The following is a 25,192-nucleotide window of genomic DNA, read 5'->3' on the forward strand; positions in this document are numbered from 1 at the left end:
CCCCTGTAACACTGCACCCCTGGACACCTGACGGATGAGCCAGGCCATCCACACCTCCAACACTGTGGCCGCTGGAAGAAGACCTTATTATCCCCATCGTGCTGGGAGGTAAGCAGAAAGAAAGTAACACTTAGGCCTGCCAAGGGAGTTAGGCACACAAACGCTTCTGTGGACCTGACTTGTCTTGATTCCCAGCAGAGATCTGGGGCAGCAACCTGGGAAAACCCTAGGCTGCAACCCCCGACTCTGCTGCCTTGGGAGGAGAAGACAACCTTTGGGAAGGAGGATATGTGGACAGTCTCTGTTCCCTACCTAATACAACCAATCATAGTTATTTACCACCATCATCGCCATCATCATTCTGCTCTCATGTTTCCTGCCTCTCCCAGTCCTTCATCTGGCTCTTGCCTGTGCAGATCCCAGAGCGGAAACTGACTCCACACAGCAGGCAACATGGCAAGGTTATTCATGTTCACAGACTGAAACATTCTAAGTGGAGGCATCAGACTTACTGATCTCCCTGTCTCCTGACATGCTGATAAAGCCTCTGTCTAGAGCACCAGGCGCAGCCCACTCTTTTGCCTCACCACATATTAGTAGCCTTGTTCCAGCATCAGCTCTGCAACCCTGCAGACCTTTCCAGCAATATCAGCATCCTGGCAGATGCCTCGGGTGCAAACCAGGAGAGGCCAAAGAGAACTGCATCGGGGCTCAGCAGCACAGCATGCAACGCCTGCACTTTATTTCTCCCCCCCCCCCGTCTCCCCACCCACCCTGTGTCCCATCCAGACACCTCCCATGTACTAGTCAGGGGGGAAAGTCCCTTCCTCTCCAGTGAGCCTTCTTGTCACCTACCACAGTCACAGATTGACCACTGCACCTTCACTTAAACCTTCCTCTTCTATGGCCCCTTATCCACAGACACCTACTTTAGCACCAGTTTTCCTTAATTCATGTTTCTCCTTACTTAACTCCCTCCAAGATTTAGATTAGCCAAGATAAAGTACGTATGCCCATTAATACTCAAGCACATGTGAACTTATTTAAATGATGACTGAACATGAGGAACTTAAAAATGCAGAAGAGGGAAACATGCAACATAAGAACTACTACAAATACTGGGCATGCTGCATTAATGCTGCCTTACAAACCTGCCTCGTGGGTCCAGAAACTGCACACAACGGACTTGTTTCCCCATGTCTCTACCTAATTTTGCAGGCCTGTGCCCTCGCTGCTCTCCTCCCACGCTTCTGCACGCTCAGGCAGGGAGCCGCTCGCTCTGGCTGGCGCCGTTCCGGCTCTCCCGCGTGGCAAAGCCACAGCACCCGGCAGCCCGCCTCTGAGCGCAGCCGCTGGGCGGTAACGGCCGGCGGCGGGCCACAGGCGCGCGGCGGCCGCGCCGCCCTCGGCCGTTGGGCAGTAACGGCCGCGGCGGGCCACAGGCGCGCGGCGGCCGCGGCCGTTGGGCAGCAGCGTTGGGGCGGCGGGCCGGGCCAGGCCGGGCCGCGCTCCCCGCGGGGCAGAGCTGGACGCGGCCATGCCGCCCAGGCTCCTCCCTCCGCACCGTGACCTGGGCCGGCTGCGGCAGAGCGCGCACTGCCGGGGGCTCCTCTCTGCGGCACCGGGCGCGGGCAGCAGCTGCCTCCCTGACCCTTACGCCGCTTGCCCCTCCTCAGGCGGCCGCGAGGCGGGGGCAGCGGCGCCCTCCTCCGCGCCCGGCGGCGGAGCGAGGGGCAAGGCAGGGCGGCGGCGGCCCAGGCGGGCCCCGCGCTTGCCGCCTTCCCCCAGCGGCGCCCCNCCGCGCCGCGCCGCGGCGGCCGCTCGCAGCCGCTTCCAGCAGGGGCCGCGGCGGCCGCTGGGCCGGTCACACGGATGCGAGACTCGGCACCCCGCGGCATCGCCCGCCGGCCGGGAGCAGCCCGGCTCCGCGGTAAGCAACCGTCGCCTTCCCCGGGTTTCCAGCGCGGGAGCGCTGCGGAGAGCGCCCGGGCGCCCCCCCGCCTCGCTGCTGGTATTTGGCGCATATGGTTTCTCAGGCGGGAGGGGGCGAGAGAAGTAGCGGGGTGCGAGGGGGGAGCCGCCCCTTCGGGGGCTGGGATGTGGCGGGGGTCGTAGCCGGTGGCCTGGCTAGGCTGCTGCAGGCTGCGCGGCTCCTGGTGATCGGTGGCATCCCGGCCCTCTGCCCCCCTGATGCTCATATGGTCACTGCTGGGGCACTTCTGTAACGGCCCGTGCTGTGGCGAAGCCAGTGGCGCCAGCAGCTCGGCTGCTCTCGTGAACGTCCCCTGATCCATCGCCATCGAGTTGTCAAGTCATTCCTTGAACCCAAAAGGCCTGTTGGAAATCACCATCAGCAAGAGGAGGCCTAATATAGGCAAGGCGTAACTATTGAAAGCCTCAGGCAGGGTATGCTTTGGAGCAAGATTATCTCTTGGAGCAGAGCTGGATCCTAGACAGCATGGTGTCATTGACAGCTTCTGTCTTCTCATTTTGCAGGGAGGTGGGGGAGCAGTGAGCTTGTGTTTGTGTAAAGCTGCTGCTTACACTGAATCCATAAAAATAGGTGATTATAGTATGGTGATGAGCAGAGTTCAGAAAAGCTTTATCATATTTCAGAGAAACCTCAAAACCTATAACAGTACTCCATTTTTAATAATTATTCCTGTCTCTAGCCATATGCAAATGAAAGAATATCCTCAGGGCAGAAAGAGAAAGAAGAATATATAAAGAAGAAACAGAGCATCTGTAACTTTCATAAGCTATTTCTGCTCCCTTTGTGCCTCATACTCATCTCTGTAGGATCTAAGTTTCTCTCCAGACTGCACCGAGCAGTTAACTAATCTCTCGCACACATGGGTGCACTTTCCTTTTTAGAAGGGGGACAAAAAAAATCACCCTTTTGTTTTGGAATGTATTTAATATGCACATGGTTCTGAATATATGTTGAAGAAGTCATGGGCAGAAAAAGCACAACTTGTGCTGACAAAGAAAAGTGGTGAGATTATGAGGTCTGGGATGGTCTGTGGTTCCCAGGGAATTCATTCCTTAGGCTCAGACTGGCTTTCAGAAAGTTCTGTCTTCCACAGAAGTGGGTTTTATCCTCATTGTAGACTGAAGTGGTTGACTGTCTAAAGCTGTAGTCTGCCATATATTTGATAAATTCCCTTAGATCAACAGGTCCTAGAAAATGGAATACAGAGCTATAAATTCATGAGATATTCCTAGGAGAAAGCAGGACAGTTTAGTGGTTGTTGGTGTTGCTGAGGCAGTATTCTGTTATTCTGTAACAGCTGGATTTTCGCAAGTACTAAAGGCATTTTTATCTGGTAAATTGCATTTCTATAGTTCAACTGAAAGGTGCTAAAGGTATGAATAACTAAAGGTCACTGTTGACAAATCCAGAGTTTTGGGAACATTGCTTCCAAATGCTATATAATTCCGCAGGTGCAAATTTCATGGTTATGTTTTTATATAGTATTTTAAATAGCTGTAAGTACAAGGTTTTTATATTGCAATATTATGTTTAAAAATAGGGTTCAGTGTCTTGATCTGTCCTGCAAACGTGTATTACTGATATTGCTATGGGAGTATTGCGAAGGCATCTCTCATGTGGTTTTCTTTATGTGCAAGTATGTGTAAGATCAGGCCGTAAGGCATTTCCTGAAAGTTAATCACCAAGCTGAGAAAGTATATAGCTCAAGGTGAGAGGTGTCATGAAATCTTCAACTGCTGAAGGAGCGACAAGGTGACCTATGCATGAAGACACTGAGCAAATGCTTTGTAAAAATAAATGTTTGGTCTCTGTTTGCCTGGCATATATGCACGGAGGTTTTTTCTGTTCTTATCTGACTCCTGAGATTTCATTTTTGTATCGAAGGTTACATTTCCAGTTGGGCTTCTGACAAATTAGTTTGCTGCTTGTAATAAAAGTCTTTGTCTATATCTTTTTAACAAATATTTAACATTTAGATTGCCATGACAGAAAATGTATTTTCTGGTCATAGTTTCTATTATTAATGGAAGTATTGGTCCATTATATGAAAACACTTGTCTTGCCAATACAGTTCCTGAATGATCAAGCTTTATTTCCTGTTGCCTTCATGGTTCACCACTTTTTTTAGCTTGATGATGTTTTAAAGTTACAGATTTTTTTCACATGTGTTAATTCTTGGCTTCTAGGAATTATTTTTTCCTTGGAGAAAATGAGAAGAGAATAATGGTGTGACACCTTGAATTTCTGACTTGACATTGAAGGTGTTGTTCAGATGCAGACAGGTACATTCTTTCAAGTCCAGCTGGCATATCTCAAAGTTACAAGTCACTGCACCGCACAGCTGAGATGCGGTAACTGCTTTTGTGATTATTCTATATTAAGCCAATAGGTTTTATTTAGCATTAAGACACCCAAGTGAAGCTAACTCGATAGTTAAGCTACTATGTAGTGGGTTAGCACTGTTGTTGCGTAGGCATCCCTCTTGTAAAAATTCAGCATTTTAAATTTTACATGGATAAGGATACGTCACAGTGATGCCATGAGTCAGGCACCTGCACAGACGCAACCATTTACCTTAGTGCTTCCTATTGGCAGCTCTAGCTGGCTCACAGTTCAGCACACAACATGCTGAATTGCATTACAGAGGCTCTAGGCTCTCTGTATAATCAATGTAGAAAGTATTCCTGTTTCAGGTCCTCTAAATCACTGTTGAAAGGCCTTCAGAAATGTCTAGCTCTCTCCATTGATGAGGAAACAGAAATTAAATGTTGCAACTGGTAACTCACCCTATTAACAAGTGTCCTTATTATAATCTGAAAATGCTATAAAACTAAGTAGCAAATGTTGTCAGAAAAATCGTTACCATTTATAGAAAGAAGAGGAAGGCTCAAAAACCTTCCATCTCAGTGGGTCTTTGCCTCTGAGAGAAGTAGGACTACAGACAGGAAATCTGTGAAACCTGAGAATTTGCAAGGAATCATGCTTTGTTTCTTGGAAATCTATGAAGTGTTGCAGACCTCTGTGCTGATCTTAGCCTCCTACTTGTTTCCCTTAGCAACACTGCTTCTTGTCTCTGTAGTGGAAATTAGTTTTATCAGCTATGTTGTAATTTTGCCAGTATTGCAGGTATCATTTCTTTCAGTATTTTAACAGAATCATCAAAGAATGAATCATATTATAACAGCTGTTTCTTTTATTTCTGTCCACTTCTGGCTTGATGTGCCATGGTACAATGTAATTTTTTGGTGGGGGTTGTTGTGCATTTCTTAAAGGAAGGAAATGGTACTCTTTCTCAGACCCATGTCTAAAATATCCTTTTAATAGTTCATTGCTGTACTGTGTAACATAAGTCTATTTCAGTCACCGCCTAAGGATGCTGCTGTTCTTTAATCCAAGACATTCTAGCATTGGTGATTTTCTGTTATGTTAAAAATGCATTTCTGCATCTCTGCTGAAACTGAATGGTGTGACCATAAAGGGGGACAGAGGGTTTGGGTTTTTGTTTGACACAAGAAGCCATGAAAGAAAGAATTGTCTCAGTTGCAAGTCAGCAGTTCACAGATGCATGTTTGAATATTGAATATTTCCAGTTTGTTTTTCAGGACAATTTCTTAGGACTGACTAATAGCCTTGTAGACAGAGTATATTAATAAATCTGTTAGTAAGCCACCATCTATGCTTACAGCTCAAATGCATAGGGTTATGTTGTAGTAACCCAGACATACTAGATCTTACTTCCAAACAGTCTGCAGGTGAAGATCGGAGTTCTCCTTTGTACTCTGAAGCTATGGGGAAAGCTTTTAGGTTCTACATTCACAGTGCATTTTCTTCCCTCTTTGTAGTGGTGAGGTTTTTCCTCTAAGCAGGAGTTCGGTTTCCTTATGAACTTATTGATATCCTGAATTCTAAACATATATCAGCAGGCACCGCCATCTTAGTTGCTAACCTTTAACAGTTAACATCAATGGGCTGGACCAGTGTTCTGTTTGTTGAACATGTAGATGCCACATGTTAAGGGAAGAACTGAAAGGATATGATCCTAAATCAAGATCATGCTGAACTAGAAGAGGATTGAGTAGTGGAGTAAACTATCAGTTATGTATTGTTTCTCAAGATAGCAAATGAGGTCTTCTTTTTGTGTGCTTCTTTTTGTGAAAGGGGAAATAATGAGACACATTTTACTTCCTGTGCATGAAGGTAAGAGAGTTCATATATGGCTATGTGTTGAAAACTTTTTCTTCCCTACCAGGAACATAAAACATAGAAGTGATGCTCTTGCACATGTCATATTGCATGTTATTTCCATGTTGTAGTTGTTTATCAGATTCTTAGGAGACCCAGTAACAATCTAATTTTATTGAAGTGCCTTATTAATGCAACAACATTTTTACCTTTTCCAAGAGGAAAACTGTCATTAGAAAACAGACAAAGTCGATGATACTATATCTAAGTAGTTACATTCAGTGACTGTGGTCATCCAGATAATTGCAGAATAACTTTAAAGGTCTTCAGAGAATTGTTCTAACTTTAACTGTAGGAAAACAGGTCCTTTTATCACCCATATTTTCTTTATGTGAAAATAAAGCTGAATTATGTGATGTAAGATAGAATACTGAGAGGTGTAACCACACAGAGAGTGGCACTAGATTTGTGTTTTGCAGATCTGTGCATGGAGGATCTCCTCTGCACATGATTTGGGTACTCTCAGCACCCAAGGGGTGAAGATGCTGCTGTCTGTATGCTACTGACACAGCTTATAAAGAGACCTCAAGACTGTGCTGGTGAGGTGGTTGGGACTGTCCCTTCACAGTAGGCAAAAAGAGAGTATAGCCCTGACCAACGTCTGGGAAAGACGACTGTATAGCTCACCAACTGCTTCTGGGAGCTTTTGGAGCCTGGAAGGAGATCCTGGCAATGCAGTGCAGGGGGGCCAAGGGGCAGTGCTAGATTACGAACCAGTGCTGATACGGTTTTCTGGAGCCAAGCTACTACTATGAAGAGCAGCTTCTCCATTGGAAGATGCGGGACTTTCAGCAAGTGGTTCCTTCTGGAGCTTCTCTCTATTGAAAGCCCCTTCTGTTGTTTTTGGTTGTTCACTTTTTTTCTCTGCACAGGAGGGTGCTCTTGCCATGACATTCAGTGCTTTGTTGTTTTTTTTCCAGAAGCAACTACTTACTGTACTAGCTGAATCATTTGCTGTAATGGTGAACTGTTGTTTCAAAAAACGTGTTGACAGATGAACATGCTGCTGCTTTTTGGAGAGAACCAACAGAAGGCAGTTTGCTATTTAGGTTATTTTTAGAATATTTTGTACCAAATCCACGTACGTGTATAAATGATTATGTGCTGTACCAATATATGGCCTGGGCATTTCAAAAGGAGCTGAATGAGTTAGGTGCTTGTATTTGTAACCTGTCTTTCACCAAATTCACTTGAACATCCAGCTCAGAGTACAGAAGTTTAGGTATCTACACCATAGGTGACTAGTTGGCGTGAAACAGTCCTTTGTGATCTAGCAATCACTGGATGTGCCCTTTTACGAGTTTGTTGAAATAATTTAGTTTTGTTATGAGTAAGTAAAAGGTGGTTTTTATACTTGCTAATTTGATGATTTTAGTGAGGACTAACCTCATTATGGTTTTAGACACATCTTTATCCTGGTGATCTGTAGTTGTCACACTTCGTAGTATAGTGACACTGAGTGTTACTGTTTTAGCTTCTATTATTACACTGTTTAAGTAAGCTTTTTACCATAGGATGAATGCAGAGCAGTGATCCCAAGAGTAGTTCATAAAAACTGTGACATGTTTTAACTCTTACATTAGCAAATATGTTTAGATATACTCTAAGGATCCGGATCACAGTGAAATCCAGTGCATGATTTTGATGGGAACCACTTCTGGGCTTTACAATCCACCAAAATACCAAACAAAGGATGAGTATTTCTCCAATAATCTATTATTAAAAATGTGCAAGGGGTAGATCATTGCTAATGCTATTTTTAATGGAAGCTAAGTTTATACATCAAGAAAGTGCATTTGAAATTTTTACCAATGATCTCTTTAAGGCAGCTTTTTAATAAGACCAATACTCAAAATATTGACAAATGTTGCTGGCAGTATTGAAGTCAGAGTATTATGATTTTAAAAGTCCTTTGGAATTTAGAAAGTATATTATAAAGAGGGAAGTGGAAACTAATGTATTAATTAATATTTATTTATGTTAAGCTGCTACCTGTTTAAATGTAAAAAACTCATTTAAAATTTAAAATCCTCTTCTGAAGAACTGCAGAAGGCAGCCTCAAGCTGAATTTTAGTCCTTGTGTTTCTTCATTCAGCTAGTTTCTCGGGAGTGCTGGTACTCTGAACTGCCTTGTCTTCAGTAGAAAGTTTGAGCAGCGCCAGTCCAGCTGGGCTGCTGGCAGTCACTGGTGTGCCTCATCTGGCAGAACACATCCCTCCTTGGCTTCGTTGTCTTTGCTGGAGCACCATGGTCTCAGGTAATCAGGTTGTACCAGCAAAGGACAGCACAGTAAATACGCATTTCAGAGCGTGTCACAGAAATGCGTGTAGACTGATCCAAGCTCATTCTGTCCAGTCTCTGAGCTGGCTCCACACAAGGTATTGCAAATGCAAACTATGTAACTTGATTAGTTCAGTACTGCGCTTGAGCTAATAAGCCTCACTACGCAGCCACGTGCACCACCTTATTCTATTGCAGAGCACAGTTACATAGCTTGCAAGCTTAGCTCGTTCATACCCATCTGGCTCTGAGCACTAGCAAAGGAGCTCGTTTGTCCACATCCATCTATGCCAACAACTGTTAGAAACATGCCAGTGTGTGGTGTACTGTGAGGGCACCGGAGAGTTTGTGATGTATTGTCAAGCACTACTAGACTTTTCAAAAAACCCTGAGAGTTTGTGTTTGCATTCTCCAGGTCTTCTCATACCATCTCTATCTCATCAGCCTACTCTGCTTGCATATAACTTATGCTTAAATTGCTATTTCATCAGCTATCTCATTAAATTATTATTATTTTATTGTTATTTATTATTATTATTAAATTGCTATCTCATCAGCCTACTCTGCTTGCATATAACTTACGCTTAAATTGCTACCTATGCTTTTCACTCCTTCCCTGGTACTTGGTATCATGCTAGTTAGCCTGAATAAAAAGAATGACTTTTAATGCCATTTAAACCACTGCCCCCCTTGCTGAGACCTTTTCTGTTAATACAGCTGGATTTTACAAGGGATTAATATATAGTATAATGTGCTGTGACATGTAGGAAAACAAGTATTTTTTAAGGAGGAAATGGGATATGGTGAAAAGTGAGTGTAGCTACCAATGAAATCAGGAAAAATTGCTTAACTGTTGAATAGATGTTAAATTCTTGTATTTTGATAATGACACTCAGCAAATTAATTATTAGAGAAAGTTTGATTTGCATGCTAAATATACAGACTCAAACATTACCTTAGTCAATCTAAGTTGGTTGGAGTGCTTGAAAGTGGACAGCAGAAAAATGCATGTTCACTCCTAGAATTTAGAGCACTTTACATTCTACTCTGATTAACTAAAACAGGTCCAAGCTCGTGTAATTACTTATTCCCTGTGCTTGGGGTTGGAATATAGTTCACTGTATTAGCATAACTATTTTGTATGTTTGAATATACTTAGTTTCAGTTACACAGAAAGGTTTGATATTTGCATTTCTCTTTGCTCTTATAGAGTAAAATATGAATTTATTTCAATAAGACAAGAAGTCATTCACCAGGACTGGGCAATTTTTCTTCGGCACTGTACAAGTTCTTAGGGTGTGTTTTCAAAGCCAGTTCACACCAATCTGAAACAGCACCGCCTCTGAAAAGCGCAATGTGCTTATCACTAGGTGTATGTTTCTGCCCCCCCCCCCGCATTGTGAAATCGAGAAATTACAAAAGCAAGTAATTAATTAAAATAAGTCTATTCAATTTTAATTTGGATCAGATCTGACTTGTCTTGAAGTCACTGTAGCCAACAAAGTGGAAGTGCAAAAATATGTTGAGGGCAAGAGGAGCCCCTGGCAGTATCATGGTCTTGGACTAGCTGAAGGCAAGTGTGAAACTGCGCAAACCGAGGCATACCAGAGAACTGACAAGCCATGTTTGTGGTGGTGTTTTTGGTAAAGCTTAATCTTCTGCATTTTAATGATTTGTAATTCTGGCCAGTATGTCTACATGTTAAGGATAATACATAGCAGTGCAGTCATAAAACAGCACATGTTCTTTTTAATTTTTTTTTAATTATGCTGCCTTCTGTAACAGCTAATATGTTTGAGACTTGTTTGATATTTTTGTAAATGTAATGCAAAGTTGTCCTAGTATTTCTAGTATTCCTTCTCTATTTACAATGTCCATTTGTGAATGTGCTTCTCAAACTAAGTTAAAAAGTAAGTTTCCTTTTTTATTTGTAGTGATTCTTCTGCTGACCTCTTTCACTTGTGCTCAGTGGCTTGCAGAGCTGCAGAGCGTCTTTATTCTTTCACAGCGCCGACACAATTTTGAGGAAGTCTGAGTTTCTGCTAATACCAGATGGCTCCTCTTTAATACACCTGGTGCTCTAATTGATCTTCTTCTTTATTAATGCTTCTTTAGGTTAAAGATCACTTAATCACTCTTATCTTTTTAATCTTCATATTCTTAGAGGCAACCAAGATGAGAAATGTCTGCAAGTAAAGGGTTCCATGATGTCTCCCTGTGCCAGTTCAAAAGAGATTTTTGCTGGGGGATACCGTAGGCTTCTTTAACTACGACCTCTTTGGGAATACTGGCATGAAACACAATACCGGTAGCTTTTGTGTTTTCCACTTGCTGCATTAACATTTTTCTATTTGCCTGTCAGCTAGGCTGAAAAGTCTTAGAGCTGTGATAGCAGTTGAAACTACCATACAGTCAGTACCCTATGACATGCATATGGAAAGGCGTCAAGAGCATTATCGTAGACATTCATTTCCTCACTAGACTTTGAAGGAATTCTGTAAGGGAGAAAGTGCATGAAATATAACTTTCTCATTCAAAAGAATCGAAATAGGGAATCGAGTAGAAATACATTTCTGCACCCCTTGCTTTTGAACAATATTTTCTAGAATAACTTGAATATTTTGCAATTTAGAAACTACTTGTCAGAGTTTTACTTTATACCATAAGCAGCCTCCCAATCAAACTAGCCACAAGGCAGTATGGCTCTTGAGGTAGGCTAAAGCAAAAATACTTGGTTACTGTGGTCCCATGAGGCCTTTCTGCAAACCATGAATAGGCAATGAATAGGACTCTCCTGCCAGGCTGACAGTTTGCACCAGAGCTCTATTTATATAAAATTAAATTGTTTAGAGAACTGTTTTCATCAGTGCTACCGCCACAAATAATGTTGATGTCATGGGCATACAAGCTAAGCTTCATTTTTTTTATTTCCAAAAGAGTGTTACAAATTGTGCAAGCATTTTGCATACCTTAACTTGAAAATATAAACCATGAAATTGAATTCACAGACCTGTGGCATAGCTGATGATGAAAATAAAAATCTTGAAAATGGAAAACATGGGTGTAAAGTCAAGCATGAATATGTTCATTTAGATTGATAGGTCACATATATTTTATCAAAGCAGGGTAAGACTGATTTAATAAAATGGAATGAGTATACCAGTATGGGCTTTTACAAGTAAAAGAGGAGGAATCTGAATATTATAATGGAAGCATATTACTTATATGAATTTAATGTCTCCTACAAAAACTTGAGCTAATGGTGAAAATTAAAGGCTGATATAATAAATATTGTTAGTTTTGGGAAAAATGAGGAAGACTCAAATACAGGAATTAACTTTTGAGAAATATAGCCAGTTAAAAACACACAGTTCCTTAGGACTGTTTTCCTCTAACCCAGAGTCCTCTGGCTTCTAGAGAGAGATGCACTGAGAAAACATCTTTGCTGAACCTTCTCTGGGTGCAGGATTTCTGCTCTGCACCCACTTTTTGTTTTTTGCAGTACATAAAGTGGCTTTGACACTCAGCATCAAATCTGTTTAGACTGAGAGCACAGAAGTGAAAAACCACATTAGTAGCTTCATTTTCATATTTCCAGCATAATTTAAATAATTCATTTCCTTTTCAAATTTTTTCTTGTGATGACCACAAACATGTCTGTCTATTTATTTTTACTTGTTCAGAGCTGTGCAGGGAGCAATTACTATCAGTTGACTCATCGTATTTCATTATATTTTGCATGTTGTTGAAACCAGTCAGTTGGGCAGGTGGAACAAATGGTGTTTGAAACATTTCCTGTACCTTATGTTACTGCTATTAGTTCATATGCTAAGCTGGGTTTTATTTTTAATTATAAGTTTAGCAGGAAAACAGATACCAGATTCACACTGTTTATATTTGTCAAAACATATGCTGAAGGTATCAGATTTGTGATTAGTTTCTTTGAACTTTTAATTTTTACTTAATGCTTGAAAGTATTTTTTGAAGTTGCTGTGAAAATTTGTAAAAATAATGTATTTTGTTCAAATCCACTGTAATAATGTTAGAACAAATCAACTAGTCAACAAGTGTCCTGAAAACCCCTCATAGATTCCTGTTTTAAATTACAGATACTGGCTAGGTTCTAGATTATTAAAAAATATGTAAGTACTGTATACTGAAGTAATGAGTGAGAGGGGCACAGCATGCAAACCTATGTAGCATATGAATGTATTTCTCATCTGAGTGACTTCTTGTCCTGTTTCATCCAGCACATGACCACAATCAATATATCTGTACTGAAGTTTCCCTTGGACTAATAGACTCTGAGACAGCTTGCTGCAAATACTGAGCACTGGATTGATACTCTTCGGTCCATCTTGTCTTTTGTAGTCAGATGGAGAGTTTGGAAAAAAAGCGTGATTTTCTTGATTTGCAGACAGAGGGCAACATGGAGCAGCCATTCACTGTTAGTTCATTGGTATGTATTGCAAAGAAATGCTGATGGCTCAGCCCCCTCTTTCAAATAAGCAACAATTTAAGAAAACTGTTTAGCAGTGTTGTCTATCAACTGCAGGGCTTTTTCCCTGAATTCTGCCAGTTCCTCACACGTTCTGCCTGATGATTCCTTCGTAATTTAAATATTTTATTTCTATAAATGTGGTTTATGGGGTTTTAGCTTGTTCCAGTGATCAGGTTTTTAAGAAACTGAAGTGAACATTTTGAATAGAAAGAGTAAAACTTTTCAACAAAGTAAGAGGAAGCAATTTGCAGTAGCCACTTATTAAGCCACTTAGAAGGTAATGATTATAATAAGCAGCTATGCTGCTTCTTAGTAGAATTAGTTCCAGCTTCTTAATCTTCAGCTGCCTCTTTTAAATCTATAAAATGAACATCTGAAGTGAACTGTTGACCTGACTAGGGAAACTTATTCCTCTTTGTCAGTTGATCTATATGCAGCAGAGTAAGCACATCATATAATAGGAGTTTGAGTATACAGGCCCTCCACCAAAATGTTTCAGTATCTTAAAACAGACCTTACAAAATTTCATGTTTGGGGGACTCTAAAGATGACACACTCTGTGTTGCCTTTGATCATTTCTACAGAGGTTAACTTAATTTTATCTTTTTTTTTCCTCAGGGTTTCTTGTAGTTTGAGGATTTGGGGAGGGGGATAGGATCATTTTTATTTGTTACACAATTGAAGAAACGTGTTAGAATGTTTTAACTGTTGCTAGCAGTGAGGAAGCGGTTAGCTGTTTCAAAAAGAAAGCTGAAGGTTTTCCTTGAGTTTCTTGGATGAGATGACTTGCTGAAGGTCTAATGAAGGCATAATGTCTTGTTCTCTTTTCTAATCTCTCTTCTCTTTTTCAGAAAAAGCTAGTAGCTATTCCAGACCATACAGACATCTCTGTGACCCCAGAGGAGAGAGTACGTGCCTTAAGCAAACTTGGCAGCAATATCACAATCAATGAAGATATCACTCCACGCCGTTACTTTAGATCTGGAGTAGAGATGGAGCGAATGGCATCCATATATCTGGAGGAAGGAAACCTGGAAAATGCTTTTGTCTTTTATAATAAGTTCATAACGTAAGAAACAGTTTGTTGTCATTACAGCTTTTGATTCTGAGTAGACTGAAGGTGTCACACTGAAAACAGGGCATCCCTTTAAATTAGGAGAAAAATGTTTATAATTGTTTTCTTACTGAGTAGCTTTGTTCTTTTGAGATCTTTACTCTAACCACAGTCTTTGTTATAATTTCTTCTCAACTATTAGTATGGTAGTCATATCTGTCTATTAACTGCCAGGCATGAATTAACCTAATATACTGACCTTTCAGTTTACTGAACCAGGCTGTACTATGAGCACTGTTGGCTGCAGGTTATTCTGTTTGTATCAGCCTGTTTGTAAAACACAGTGCATGGTTTAAAAAGCAATTTTTACAGAACAATTCTGAGACTTTAACAGGTGAACACTATGAGCTTCTGCAGATCTCTAAGATTGTAGTATCACATAGCACTTAGATAACATGAAAGGGCTTTTTACCTGTCTTTTTACTCTCCGTCCCATAAGGATTAAGCATAATTTTTTGTTTTGGAGAGGAATAAATGCAAAATCCACAATACACGTTCATTATATGATTATTCTCCCACCCCCAAAAAAATCCAGACAACTTTCATTACAACTCTCAAAATAGCCATCTGAAAAATATATACATGGCAGATTTAAGTGTTTTAACTAGCCCAATTTGCTGTAGAACTGAATGGTTTGTTTCACTACTTCTGAAAGGTTTTTTATATACTTGTAAAAAAATGTTTTTAATAGGAAACCTCCTTCCCTCCCCTTACTTCCCTCATGATCTGAAAACTAAAACTGAATCTTGCTTATTCAACTTCATTTTAAATGCATATATCTTTGTAAAAAGAATCTGGAGGTGAACATTGCACAAAATGCTGAAAGACCAGGAAGAATGGTAGAGCTGCGTATCCCAGCAATTTTTTGCAGCTGAGAGTGTTTCCATAATTTATATGGCTAGATGGGTTAATACTACAGTTAGCTGTGCAGGTTGGTCTGGTAAAAATAACTGCTTTAATGACCTGGAAGTGCTGCATGCTAGACTTCCCATCTAAGATTCTGCATTTTACCTAAGGACAGCAGAAATAATAAGATTTTTTTAACACTGGCTAGGTTGGAGAGTGCTTTAGAGGGCTATTTTCAGGTGCTGAGTGCTGGTTGTTCCTTTCTTAACCCAACCCATAACCCAAATGGAAAAAAACAAAATATATTCAGACATATGAAAATGACCTCCTGTCATTACACCACGTGTCCAATACCAGTCCGTACAAGAACTTAAGTGATGATAGTTTAAACTAATGAATATGTATACACCTGCTCGACTCATCTGGGATGCAATGTTTAACATTTGTAACATGTGAAACTTATTTCCTTGCCAACATAAAAGCTATAATAAATCTTCCTCAGACTACTAAGGCAAACACGTGCATATTTAATTTTCTAGCTTGTTTGTAGAAAAGCTGCCCAGTCACCGAGACTATCACCAATGTGCAGTACCGGAAAAACAAGATATTATTAAGGTAGGGTTATTGTTTCCTGGCCTTTAAGAAACTTTCCTAGCATTCGTTTTCTCCCAGTGCAAGCAGAAGCCCAAGGTAGCCACCACAGCTTGAAGTTCTGATAACTTTCTCTATTTCTCATTCATGTTTTATTTCAGTTTAGTCACTTGATCATTACTGGAAATTAAATTATCATTCTAAAGGGTGAGCAAAAACTATCTCTGAATTAAGTCTGCAGATTGTTGGAAACCCAAGTACATCTATTTCTAAAAATATATGTGTTTAAAATACACTAACTTAACAGTAGAGTTTGATTCTGGTCCCAGTTAGTTACATGAACAGCTAATGGTCCTACCTCTGACTGTTGCAAACAGAGATAAAGAGAGATGTATGGAATTACTGGTGTCTGTACATTATTTGCTTACCCTGCTAAATAATCAAACTATATTTAAAGTTTAATAATGTCATCTGCAAGGACAAAAGGCTTCATGCCAAATTTTATTTGAGTTTGGACCACAATCTAGGAAAACATCCCTATTGAGAAAGGGCATCTAACATATGCTCCCCTCCAATAAAAGTCAGTAGGATTAAGCGCATGTTCACATTCTCACCCTAACCAACAGCCTCTAAATTATTTTGCAGTTGCCTTTGCATCAGTAGAAAACATTGATGGGCATTTTTTTTGTTTAAGTTAAGAATCTTCCTGAGAGGTCCCAGGAAGCTACCCTTGTGGATATCTCTGCAAATAGCTCTCCCCATACCCTACCAGGGAATGGGCATATGCAGCTGTATTTCTCTCCAGGGAGTCCTAGAGAGAAGTGTGGCAATCCTACCTGAAATAATGAAAGCTGGAGTTAGCTTTAGGTATAAAATACAGCAAAATCAAAAATGTTATAACAAATGGTTAGAAAAATGGACCATCTTCCCTTAACAAGCAGTCATACCTTTCACTGATGTAAATTAATATAGCTTCATTGAAACCAGCATACTATATAAGTTCATGCCAGCTGATGATGTAGTGTTTATTTCTTCCATTCTTTACTGGGAGAAGAGAAGCTGGGTTTTGTTATTTTGAATTTTTTGAAATCTGTATTACAGCTGAATTTGTTTACCAGGTGGTTCTTTTGAAAAGTAAATTTTATCTATCTTTTTTTCCCCCCAAAGAAATTGAAAGAAGTTGCATTTCCAAGGACAGATGAATTGAAGAGGGATCTTTTAAAAAAATATAACTTAGAATATCAAGAATATATGCAAAACAAAGTAAGTTTTATATGGATATTGAATCATTGTATGAATATTTCTTCCATCATATAAAACTTCTTTAAAATTTTAAGCAGGAAAATGATAGTTCTAGAAGCAGCTAATCATTTAAAGAACTACTTTAGAATGATTTTTCTTTTCTCAGAATTTAATCTGTTTATCATCTGAAAATAAGTAATGCAAGTTGTGCTTGGAAGCACATGTTCTGTGATGATATTAACATAATAGAAACCTACAAATATCTGAATAGGTCTTTGGTTCACTCTGGTTTTGTTTTTATAAAGCAGAAGCTGTTCAGACACTTACATGAGTGTGTGCAAAAGGCCCATTGACTCCTAACACGTTTGATTTTAATTGATCCTCTTGGAGTCTTTAGGCAACTGTTAAGAGCTGTGTCTTTTGTAATAAAGTCACTGAAAACAGGATCTGTAATTTTAAAAACTTGTCTTGGAAAGAGTGTCTAAGAAAAAGTGTCTTTTCTATCCTCCCCTTGAAATGGACCTAGGGAAGTATGCAACAAAAATCTGTATTCTGTCACTGATTGGTTTGAGGCTTCCTTTTCTGCTATAAATTGTTCATGATATTTAAAAAACTACTCTGTTTTTTTTTTTCATTTTCTTTCTGATGATGTTTGATGCAGTCCTTTTAACAGGGAGCAAGAAGGACTGTTGAAACCTGAGGCTTCCCTGCAGTCTGTGGAACAGCAGTTTGTTTGGGGGCAGGCAACACAGACCAGAGCAGAGAAGGCACCTAATGTGTGGGAGGCTGGGGGGGCTACGTGCACAAAGCCAGGTTAAGCCTCTTTCAGTACAGGGAGCAACACAAGGAAAGTTAAACTGTCCTAAAGGAAGAAAGGTGGCAGGAGAAAGTCAACCAACCAAAACAGCAGCAACAGGTAGCAAAACCAAGCAGCACATAACAAAATGGGTTATGAAATCTATCCAGAAAACCAATATGCTCATGGATCTCTTGTTACATTGAAAATTGTAAGGACTTACTTACACTTCTGTCTCATCTCTTTACCACTACTATTCTGAAAACACTTTTTTTTGTAACACTTTATTATAAAAGATAAATGAGTCAAGTGCTATCACTACTGAAGTAAAAACACAAAGCATCACGGGTATGCGTACTGAAAGCTTTGTGTTAGGAATTCCATACCTACAGTATTTCCTTCCATGTCAGACTACTTTTGTGGATATAGCCGTGTTTGGCAGTTCAGCTCACAGGTCCAAAAGCTTTTAAAGTTTAATAACAGGATTTGGTGGTCTTATTAGCAATTAGATTGCTTGCTTTCCCCTTTTTTTTGTACTTTTTTCTTGTTGCTGTTCTGAGAATCTAATTAATTTGCATATGTTTCAGAACAAATGTAAAGCTGAATTTCTGAAGAAATTAGAGCAGCAAAGACTAATAGAGGCAGAGAAGAAACGAATTGCACATATGCGGCAACAACAGCTTGAATCAGAACAGTTTCAGTTCTTTGAGGATCAACTTAAGAAGCAAGAACTAGCTCGAGATCAGAAGATTAAAGAGAACATGGTTATGTCTGAACAGATAGATGGAAGTATGCTATCTTGTATTTCTGCACCTGAGAACAGTTCTTTATCTAACACATTGCTTGAGAAAAAAGAGAAGAGTGACACATCAGGCTGTACTGGACATTCACCTCCAGTAAACCAGGCCCTAAAGCCAGCAGCTGCTTTAAGTGCTGTTCAGAGTAAGTGCATAGATCTGTTATTTTTTATCTGGTTCTTTGCTGCTTATAGCAGCCCACACATTGCATACACGTATGTACATATGTGAGGGTGTCCATAGTGAAATAAGAATGAACAGGTTAATGTACGCACAACAGTTCCATATAGTTTCCTCATTTTAGGTGAGCAGATTAATTGTAGAGTTTCACATTTCCAGTTGAATGCCAATAGATGGATCTGGAGATTGAGCCTCACTCTTCCTATGGAGTCTGAATCAGACTTCCTATGGAAGCCTGAATCTTACCATGAACTTCAAGGGAACAGAAGCAGAATCTGCAGGGGTTCATTTGGAGAGCTCTTTCGGAAAACCTTGGCCTGGAAAATGGTGTCAGTTCACTGTCACCTCAAAGGCAAGCTAGCTAGTGACTTTCATAGGCTGGTGACCCCCATTTAACACAGAGTGCTTACACTCTGAAAAATTATTTTTAGCCTCATTAGAAATTTGTGATGGGATAATTCTCTCCTTTTTAATAATTGCATGTAACTGTGTACATTTGAGAAATTCACTGTGTAAATTACAAATCTTTTTTTCTCTCTCTCCCTTTTTTGTGTGTGTGTGTGTGTGTGTGTGTGTTAGCTCAATTGGCTGAAGCACTCAGAGGTGTAATTTTACCCAGGGATCTCTGTCACAAATTTCTGCTGCTAGCAGAGACAAATACAGTAAGAGGAATAGAGACATGTGGAATTCTCTGTGGAAAACTGGTACAGTTCAACCTTCACATTTTTATGGGGAAGACATTTTTAAGAGCAGTATATTTTCTGGTAATGCACTGATTTTACAGCAAAAGCAGAGCTAAACTATGAGCGTTTAATATAATTAACTTCATTACATTCACTTCAGATATAGAACTGGCCTGCTGCTTGCCTACTGGGGTCATCGAATTCATAACAACAAAAACAACAACAACAAAAAGGAGAAGAAAATCCTGCTGTCAAGCTGTAACATTGATTTACAGGCTTTTTTTTCCTTTGACCTAGATAATGGTTAGTGTCTTTTCAGAACAGGGAAAGATGTTGTGCTGATGCCAGCATACAAAGAATTTTAAAGATAATACCCAAGCGCAGTTGGGTCATATAAAGGCAAAGAATAGCCAGAGTAGTAATGTTCCAAGTTTCACAGAAATAATTATAGTATTCTCAAACATCTGTGTTTTAAATTTTTAAAGTACATGTTTTTAACAGTAGTCTCTGCAAACATTTCAAATACAACAACCTTCTGTTGTTAACTAATACTGCCCGATACATTTTCACAATAAAACACTAAGGTGTACATTCAGGTGTCATAAGTGAATATAGCTGAGGCTGACATGTTTCAGATTCCCATTCAGCATTTATTTGTTAGTTTATTTGTTCCACCCTAAGTCATCATCTCAATGTTTATTTTACAGACACATAATCAATTTACTATTACCCATGTAATAGTGCCAAAGCAGTCTGCAGGACCAGACTACTGCGACATGGAGAATGTGGAAGAATTATTTGGTGTCCAGGATCAGTACGATCTCCTTACTTTGGGGTGGATCCATGTACGTATGCCTTGTAGGTTCTGGCTTTTCTGTTTTGGCTCTGCATGCTCTATGAAACCAACGCTGGTTTGCTGGTTAGCAAACTAAAGGAATAACTTGTATGATCCAAATGAATTTGCTCACAATTCTAATCATTGTGCTGTAACTAGGCATTAATGATGTTCTTCACAGATAATAAGTATTTCTTAATCAGTGAAGATGTGAGGCATCTGGTTGACACAATGGGCCTGGTGTTGCTAGTACAACTTCTGTTTATGTCCATTTAAGGGTATTTTTATTACTTTCTAATGTCATTTATTTTCTTCTATGTTCAAAATTTAATTTGGGGGAGGTATTGTGTTGTATAAACTTTATGTTAATTACATGGAATGTGATTTCACTCTTAGAGATTTTGGCCAATCAATTCATTTCCCTCTGTCCTGTGCTGCTTCATTCCACTTTCTTTTTTCCCATGATCAGAAAATTGCTTGTACATCTGATTGTGAATGTGCCTCCATGAACCTCATATTGAAAAGCTACCCTGACAATGTAGAATCTGGGATAACAGGAAGTTAAGAACTCAGTCTGGGGGAATTACTGATACTTTCAGTTGTTACAAATTATTGTTTCTTCTGGAATGTATGTTGACCGTGATTTGTTAGAAATATTTCATGATGTAGAGATTTCCCTTTCTTTTTGTAGACGCATCCAACACAAACTGCATTCTTATCCAGTGTTGATCTTCATACTCATTGTTCTTATCAGCTAATGTTACCAGAGGCCATTGCAATTGTTTGTTCACCAAAACATAATGAGTGAGTTCTGATTTTTCTAAGTAATGTTTAGATATTTTTCTCTGCTCCTTATCTTAAAACTTGATCAAATACAAACTGGGATGAAGGATAGGAATGGGTCTATTGTGAGTTTGTTTTCTTTACGTTGTTTAGACTTAAATTTCAGTGAGTCTGTATGCACAGTATCATTTCTGGCGTCTCTCTCCTCCTCCCCTCCCAGCCCCAGGTTTTAAATTGTATGTGTTTTTATACTATGCTCAATCCAGTAGTAATGATAGAGGATGCTTTCCTGTAGGCCTTATTGTCAATGGCCTGCCAGAGACCTATCTTTATTCTCTCTGATGAAGGAAGTGGAAGGGTTTAGAGGTATTTGTCTAGGATAATATGAAAATTGCAAATGGGTAGTGAAGGGACAAAGCTTACACTTAAGGTCCTATTTTTATATTTCATAAAATACAAGCAGTAAGTGTCTGTTTAAAACCTGGAACTGCACAACAATTACTGTGAAGGTGTATAGCCTTTGCTGTGCTTAGCATTTCAAACCCCTAGGGCCATTATTTAGTACTGTGCATTTCTTCAGCCTTTCTTATTGACCATCTGCTCCTATAGATGACTCCCATGGCTCCAGTTCTAACTTCTTCTATGGGTCATTCAGGTAGCAGAGCTGTAAATACAGCTTGAGTGGCTGGTGCACAAATGCTAGGGTGTATAACCCTGAGCAGCAATGTCCACCTACATTTTAAAAACTCTAGAAGTCTTGTAAACGTCTCAATAGCTTCTGCTGATATCCTCTAACCAGCTGTAACCTATTACTCCTGTCTAACATTTATTAATCATGTTTTGCTCCGTAGTTATTAGGTATTAACTTTTTTTTTTTTTTGCAAAAATAAGCATAATTTAATGTGACCAAGGTAAATGAAATAGATGTGTGATCAACATTAGTATCATTTTAGAAGCAGACTTGCTTAGAAGTTGCATTTACCCAGACAAAAGCAACAGGGCACATCCATTTCTTGGAAATATAAGAAAACTGTCAGGCTGCTTCTGTTCATTCAGAAATGTTCTGATGAACAGAAATCTGCAGCAATGCAGCAGCAGTATTGCTAATGGGACTACAGAGTCTGATCAGATTGTGCTGCCAGCAGTGACTGTGCTACAAATTACCAACTGTGGAGTCTATTTGTTGCACAACAGAGGCGCAACACATTTGTTGGCAGGATGGAGGTGGAACTCTGTTCCTCCACCTGTAGTATGTGCAGCAATACTGTGTGCCAAAGCAGCCTTCACAGACGGCTGAAGAGCTCCTTGCTTCTGTTATAGCTGGCCTCAGCAAGATCCCAAGCATATGTAAATACGAAAGAACGTAACATAAGCTTCATGCTCTGTCTTCTCGGTTTCCTACCCCACTTCACCTGAACAATGACGTTGATTTCATGGAGAATCTTTATCTGAGTATAGACTAAATGTCTACAGCCCGGCCCTTCAGTAGTATTTCTGATAGTCTGTTTCCTACCTCATGTTAATCACAGTGAGTCAATGTTCTTTACAAAAGAAGAGAGGTTTTTTTAACTTCTTATTAAATACTCCAAGTGTTAATGATGCATATGCAGCAGTGTATTTTCTTCTGCTTTGAGTTATTTTATTATCTAGGTTCAGTACCTAAAAAGTTGTGGAGAAGTGTATTCTCAGTAGTCATTTATACAGCTAAGCTTAAAGACTGTTCTCTTTAAGTTGTCCCTGTATAGAGTTCAGTGAGGGAAATGCAATCCAGAACAGCTAAGTTCCTGCTCTGAATCTGTTCCTGTATGAACTGGCCTCTTCCCTTAGTGGGGCTGCCCTGCCTAACAGGAATAGCACCAGTACTATGTTCTCACTCCCCTTTCCCCTCGCCACCCCTCCTTTTACAGGACTAAAACTCGACTTGATTTCAAATATCGTAAGAATCTGACCCAGCCTTATCTCCTGTGAATCAAAGGTTATTGAGTATCATCTTGTCCTTCTGTTGAGCCAAGCAATTTGTATGTGAAACACTGGACTTCTATTACAAGGGCAGTGCTTAACAGTAGTTTCATCTTTTACTTCCAGCACTGGTATCTTCAGACTTACTAACACTGGCATGCTTGAAGTTTCTGCTTGTAAAAAGAAGGGATTCCATCCACATACAAAGGAGCCTAGGTTATTTAATGTAAGTATATAATCCAACATGTTTTTTACTATTCAAATTCTTGCCCATGGCTCTGCTTCAAACAGAAATTATACCTGCTTCAGACTAGGTTTCTTTATACTTTTTGCCCATCTTAGAATAATGTAATTCATTACCTTTTCTTCACTGAAAGGTAGACCTATCAATCAGACGTCTACTTAAAAGTCAATAGCTGCCATGAAATTACTTAAATTAGTAACTGCCTCTGGTTAGACACCATCTGAATGGCTGTTTTATCAGTCACCACTTCTGCTTGCTTCCAACAGAAGCAAAAGCCATAGATTCAAACAGGAGTTCTTCTTGAGCTCTTCAGTTTTTAAACAAAGAATTCAGTTTATCTCCCCAGCTGTGGTGTCCCAACAGAACAGGCCAGATGCTGCAAAGTGCAGTTATGAATAGATTAAGCCCCATTTCCTTCATTACCTGTAATTTTCCCCCAGCTTCTCAGAAGCTTTTCTCAAGAACTACAAAATTCTTTGGTGTTTTAAGAGCCTAGTATGCTATTTGTATGGCTGAACAATAGTCATTCATAATTATTTTATATGTCATTGTTTTCTGAAAGAGAACAATCTTTTTACCTTTGAATAATTAAGATTTTTTTAAATGGGGCTCAGTTCACATACAGACCAGCTTATACCTACAGCTCAAAATCAAATAATCAAATGCAGAGAAATAATACTGAAAGAAGATATTAGAAATTACTTCTCCATGGTGCAACTCTCAGAATGTCACTATTAATCCTCAAAAAGGAGGAGAGTTTAGGGGGTTTTGTTTGTTCTGTTCTTTTATCATTGACTCAATGGATACGGAGAAGGTAGTTCAGGTCTGAAAAATTTTAAGGCTTTTGTTCCAGGTTAGCTCTTCTCAGTGGCCCTTTACCAACTGGAGTTCAGAAGTGAAGTCACTGGCCACTTGAACTCATTTACAAACATTATGTATACTGCTGGTATAGCATACCAAACACAAATTTCCTTTCAAGTGCAGTCCCCAAAACACATTGATCTTCCAACAAGAACAGTAAGATCATAGCCTTATTTCCTGGAGGAAAAATATCAGGTGTGATAATACAAGAAAATTCCTGAAAACTGACCAGCAGAACAACCCTAATTTGCATCCATCTGATTTACAGTAAAAGTTCTTTTCCACAGACCCAACACATGCATTTAGGACTAGTTAAGTGTCTTCAGACACAGTCACGACTAAGTAATAACTTAAAAATTCATCATTTGAGCAGAAACATCTGAAGCTACTGCAGGAAGTGAACAGACTTCAAGCTTGGCTTGCTGCTGTCATCCATGCACCTGTTCTGCTGCAGCACACAACCCTTTCTCCCTCCATTTCAAGTATACCATGCCGTGATTTATAAAGAACAACACAGAACTATAATCTGTTTTACAGGCCAAGCACTAAGCAATAGCCTTTTTAGAAATCTATGATTGCATGTTGTAGTCCTGGCCCTGTTTAGCAATCTACACCTGTGAAGATACGTTTGCCTATTAACAGGCACAGTGATAGGTACAATCAAAGTTGGATATATAGGCATAATATTAAGTAGGCTCAGAAAATTAGAAGGAAACAGTTGCCCACATATGCTCTTTTATTCAAACTGATTTCTGTGAGTAATGGGTTGACTTTTTCTACAGCCATGTACCCACGTGGTCGGGAAAGACATAAAGATAATTGTGCTGGATCTGAGGTGATACAGATGGACAATAGCGATGCTACTAAGCAAATGGACAAAATAGAAAAATGGCTTCCAGTTTTCCTACGTTTTCAGAAATGACTTTTATATTTATACCTTTTAGATTGAATGGTTTGATATTTATTGGTCTTGACCATTTTGGAGTTACTTTGTTGCTCTGTCAAGATGGAGTTCAGTGAAATTAATCCTGAAACTGTAAATGTATCTCAATAATACAACACAACAATAAAATGAACTTCAAACAACTGTAATGCTGTTGAAGTAATGCTTCTTTTGTCACTGTTCGCATTAATTGTCTTCTGAGAATTACAGGTTTTTAACAGCATTTGGTTTTTCCTGACTTCCAGCTATATACATCTCTTTAACTGCTTCAGTGGATTCACATTATATGTAGTAGCAGCAAA

At 39.7% G+C, this 25,192-nt stretch overlaps 1 protein-coding gene across 7 annotated transcripts; it reads left to right on the top strand.

Annotated features, from left to right (window-relative positions):
- Nucleotides 1-1,829: 1,829 nt before the first annotated feature.
- Nucleotides 1,830-25,033, top strand: STAMBPL1 (STAM binding protein like 1). 7 transcript variants are annotated; one of them, XM_026085027.1, is made up of 12 exons: nt 1,830-1,930; nt 8,331-8,492; nt 12,766-12,974; nt 13,868-14,085; nt 15,516-15,591; nt 16,735-16,830; nt 18,193-18,547; nt 19,162-19,286; nt 19,973-20,110; nt 20,792-20,904; nt 22,969-23,068; nt 24,321-24,722. In XM_026085027.1, exons 3-12 carry the CDS (start codon nt 12,891-12,893, stop codon nt 24,450-24,452), a joined length of 1,437 nt encoding a protein of 478 aa, XP_025940812.1. In that variant the 5' UTR covers nt 1,830-1,930; nt 8,331-8,492; nt 12,766-12,890; the 3' UTR covers nt 24,453-24,722. The 7 variants fall into 7 exon arrangements, with proteins under 7 accessions (XP_025940812.1, XP_025940810.1, XP_025940817.1 ...); XM_026085025.1 differs by lacking the exon at nt 8,331-8,492; XM_026085032.1 differs by lacking the exons at nt 8,331-8,492; nt 24,321-24,722 and adding an exon at nt 24,730-25,033 and having other exon boundaries at nt 1,832-1,930.
- The last annotated feature ends 159 nt before the right edge of the window (nt 25,034-25,192 follow it).

Source organism: Apteryx rowi, unplaced genomic scaffold (assembly GCF_003343035.1).
Source record: "Apteryx rowi isolate R43461 unplaced genomic scaffold, aptRow1 scaffold_658, whole genome shotgun sequence".
In the NCBI taxonomy this organism is placed as follows: Eukaryota; Metazoa; Chordata; class Aves; order Apterygiformes; family Apterygidae; genus Apteryx; species Apteryx rowi.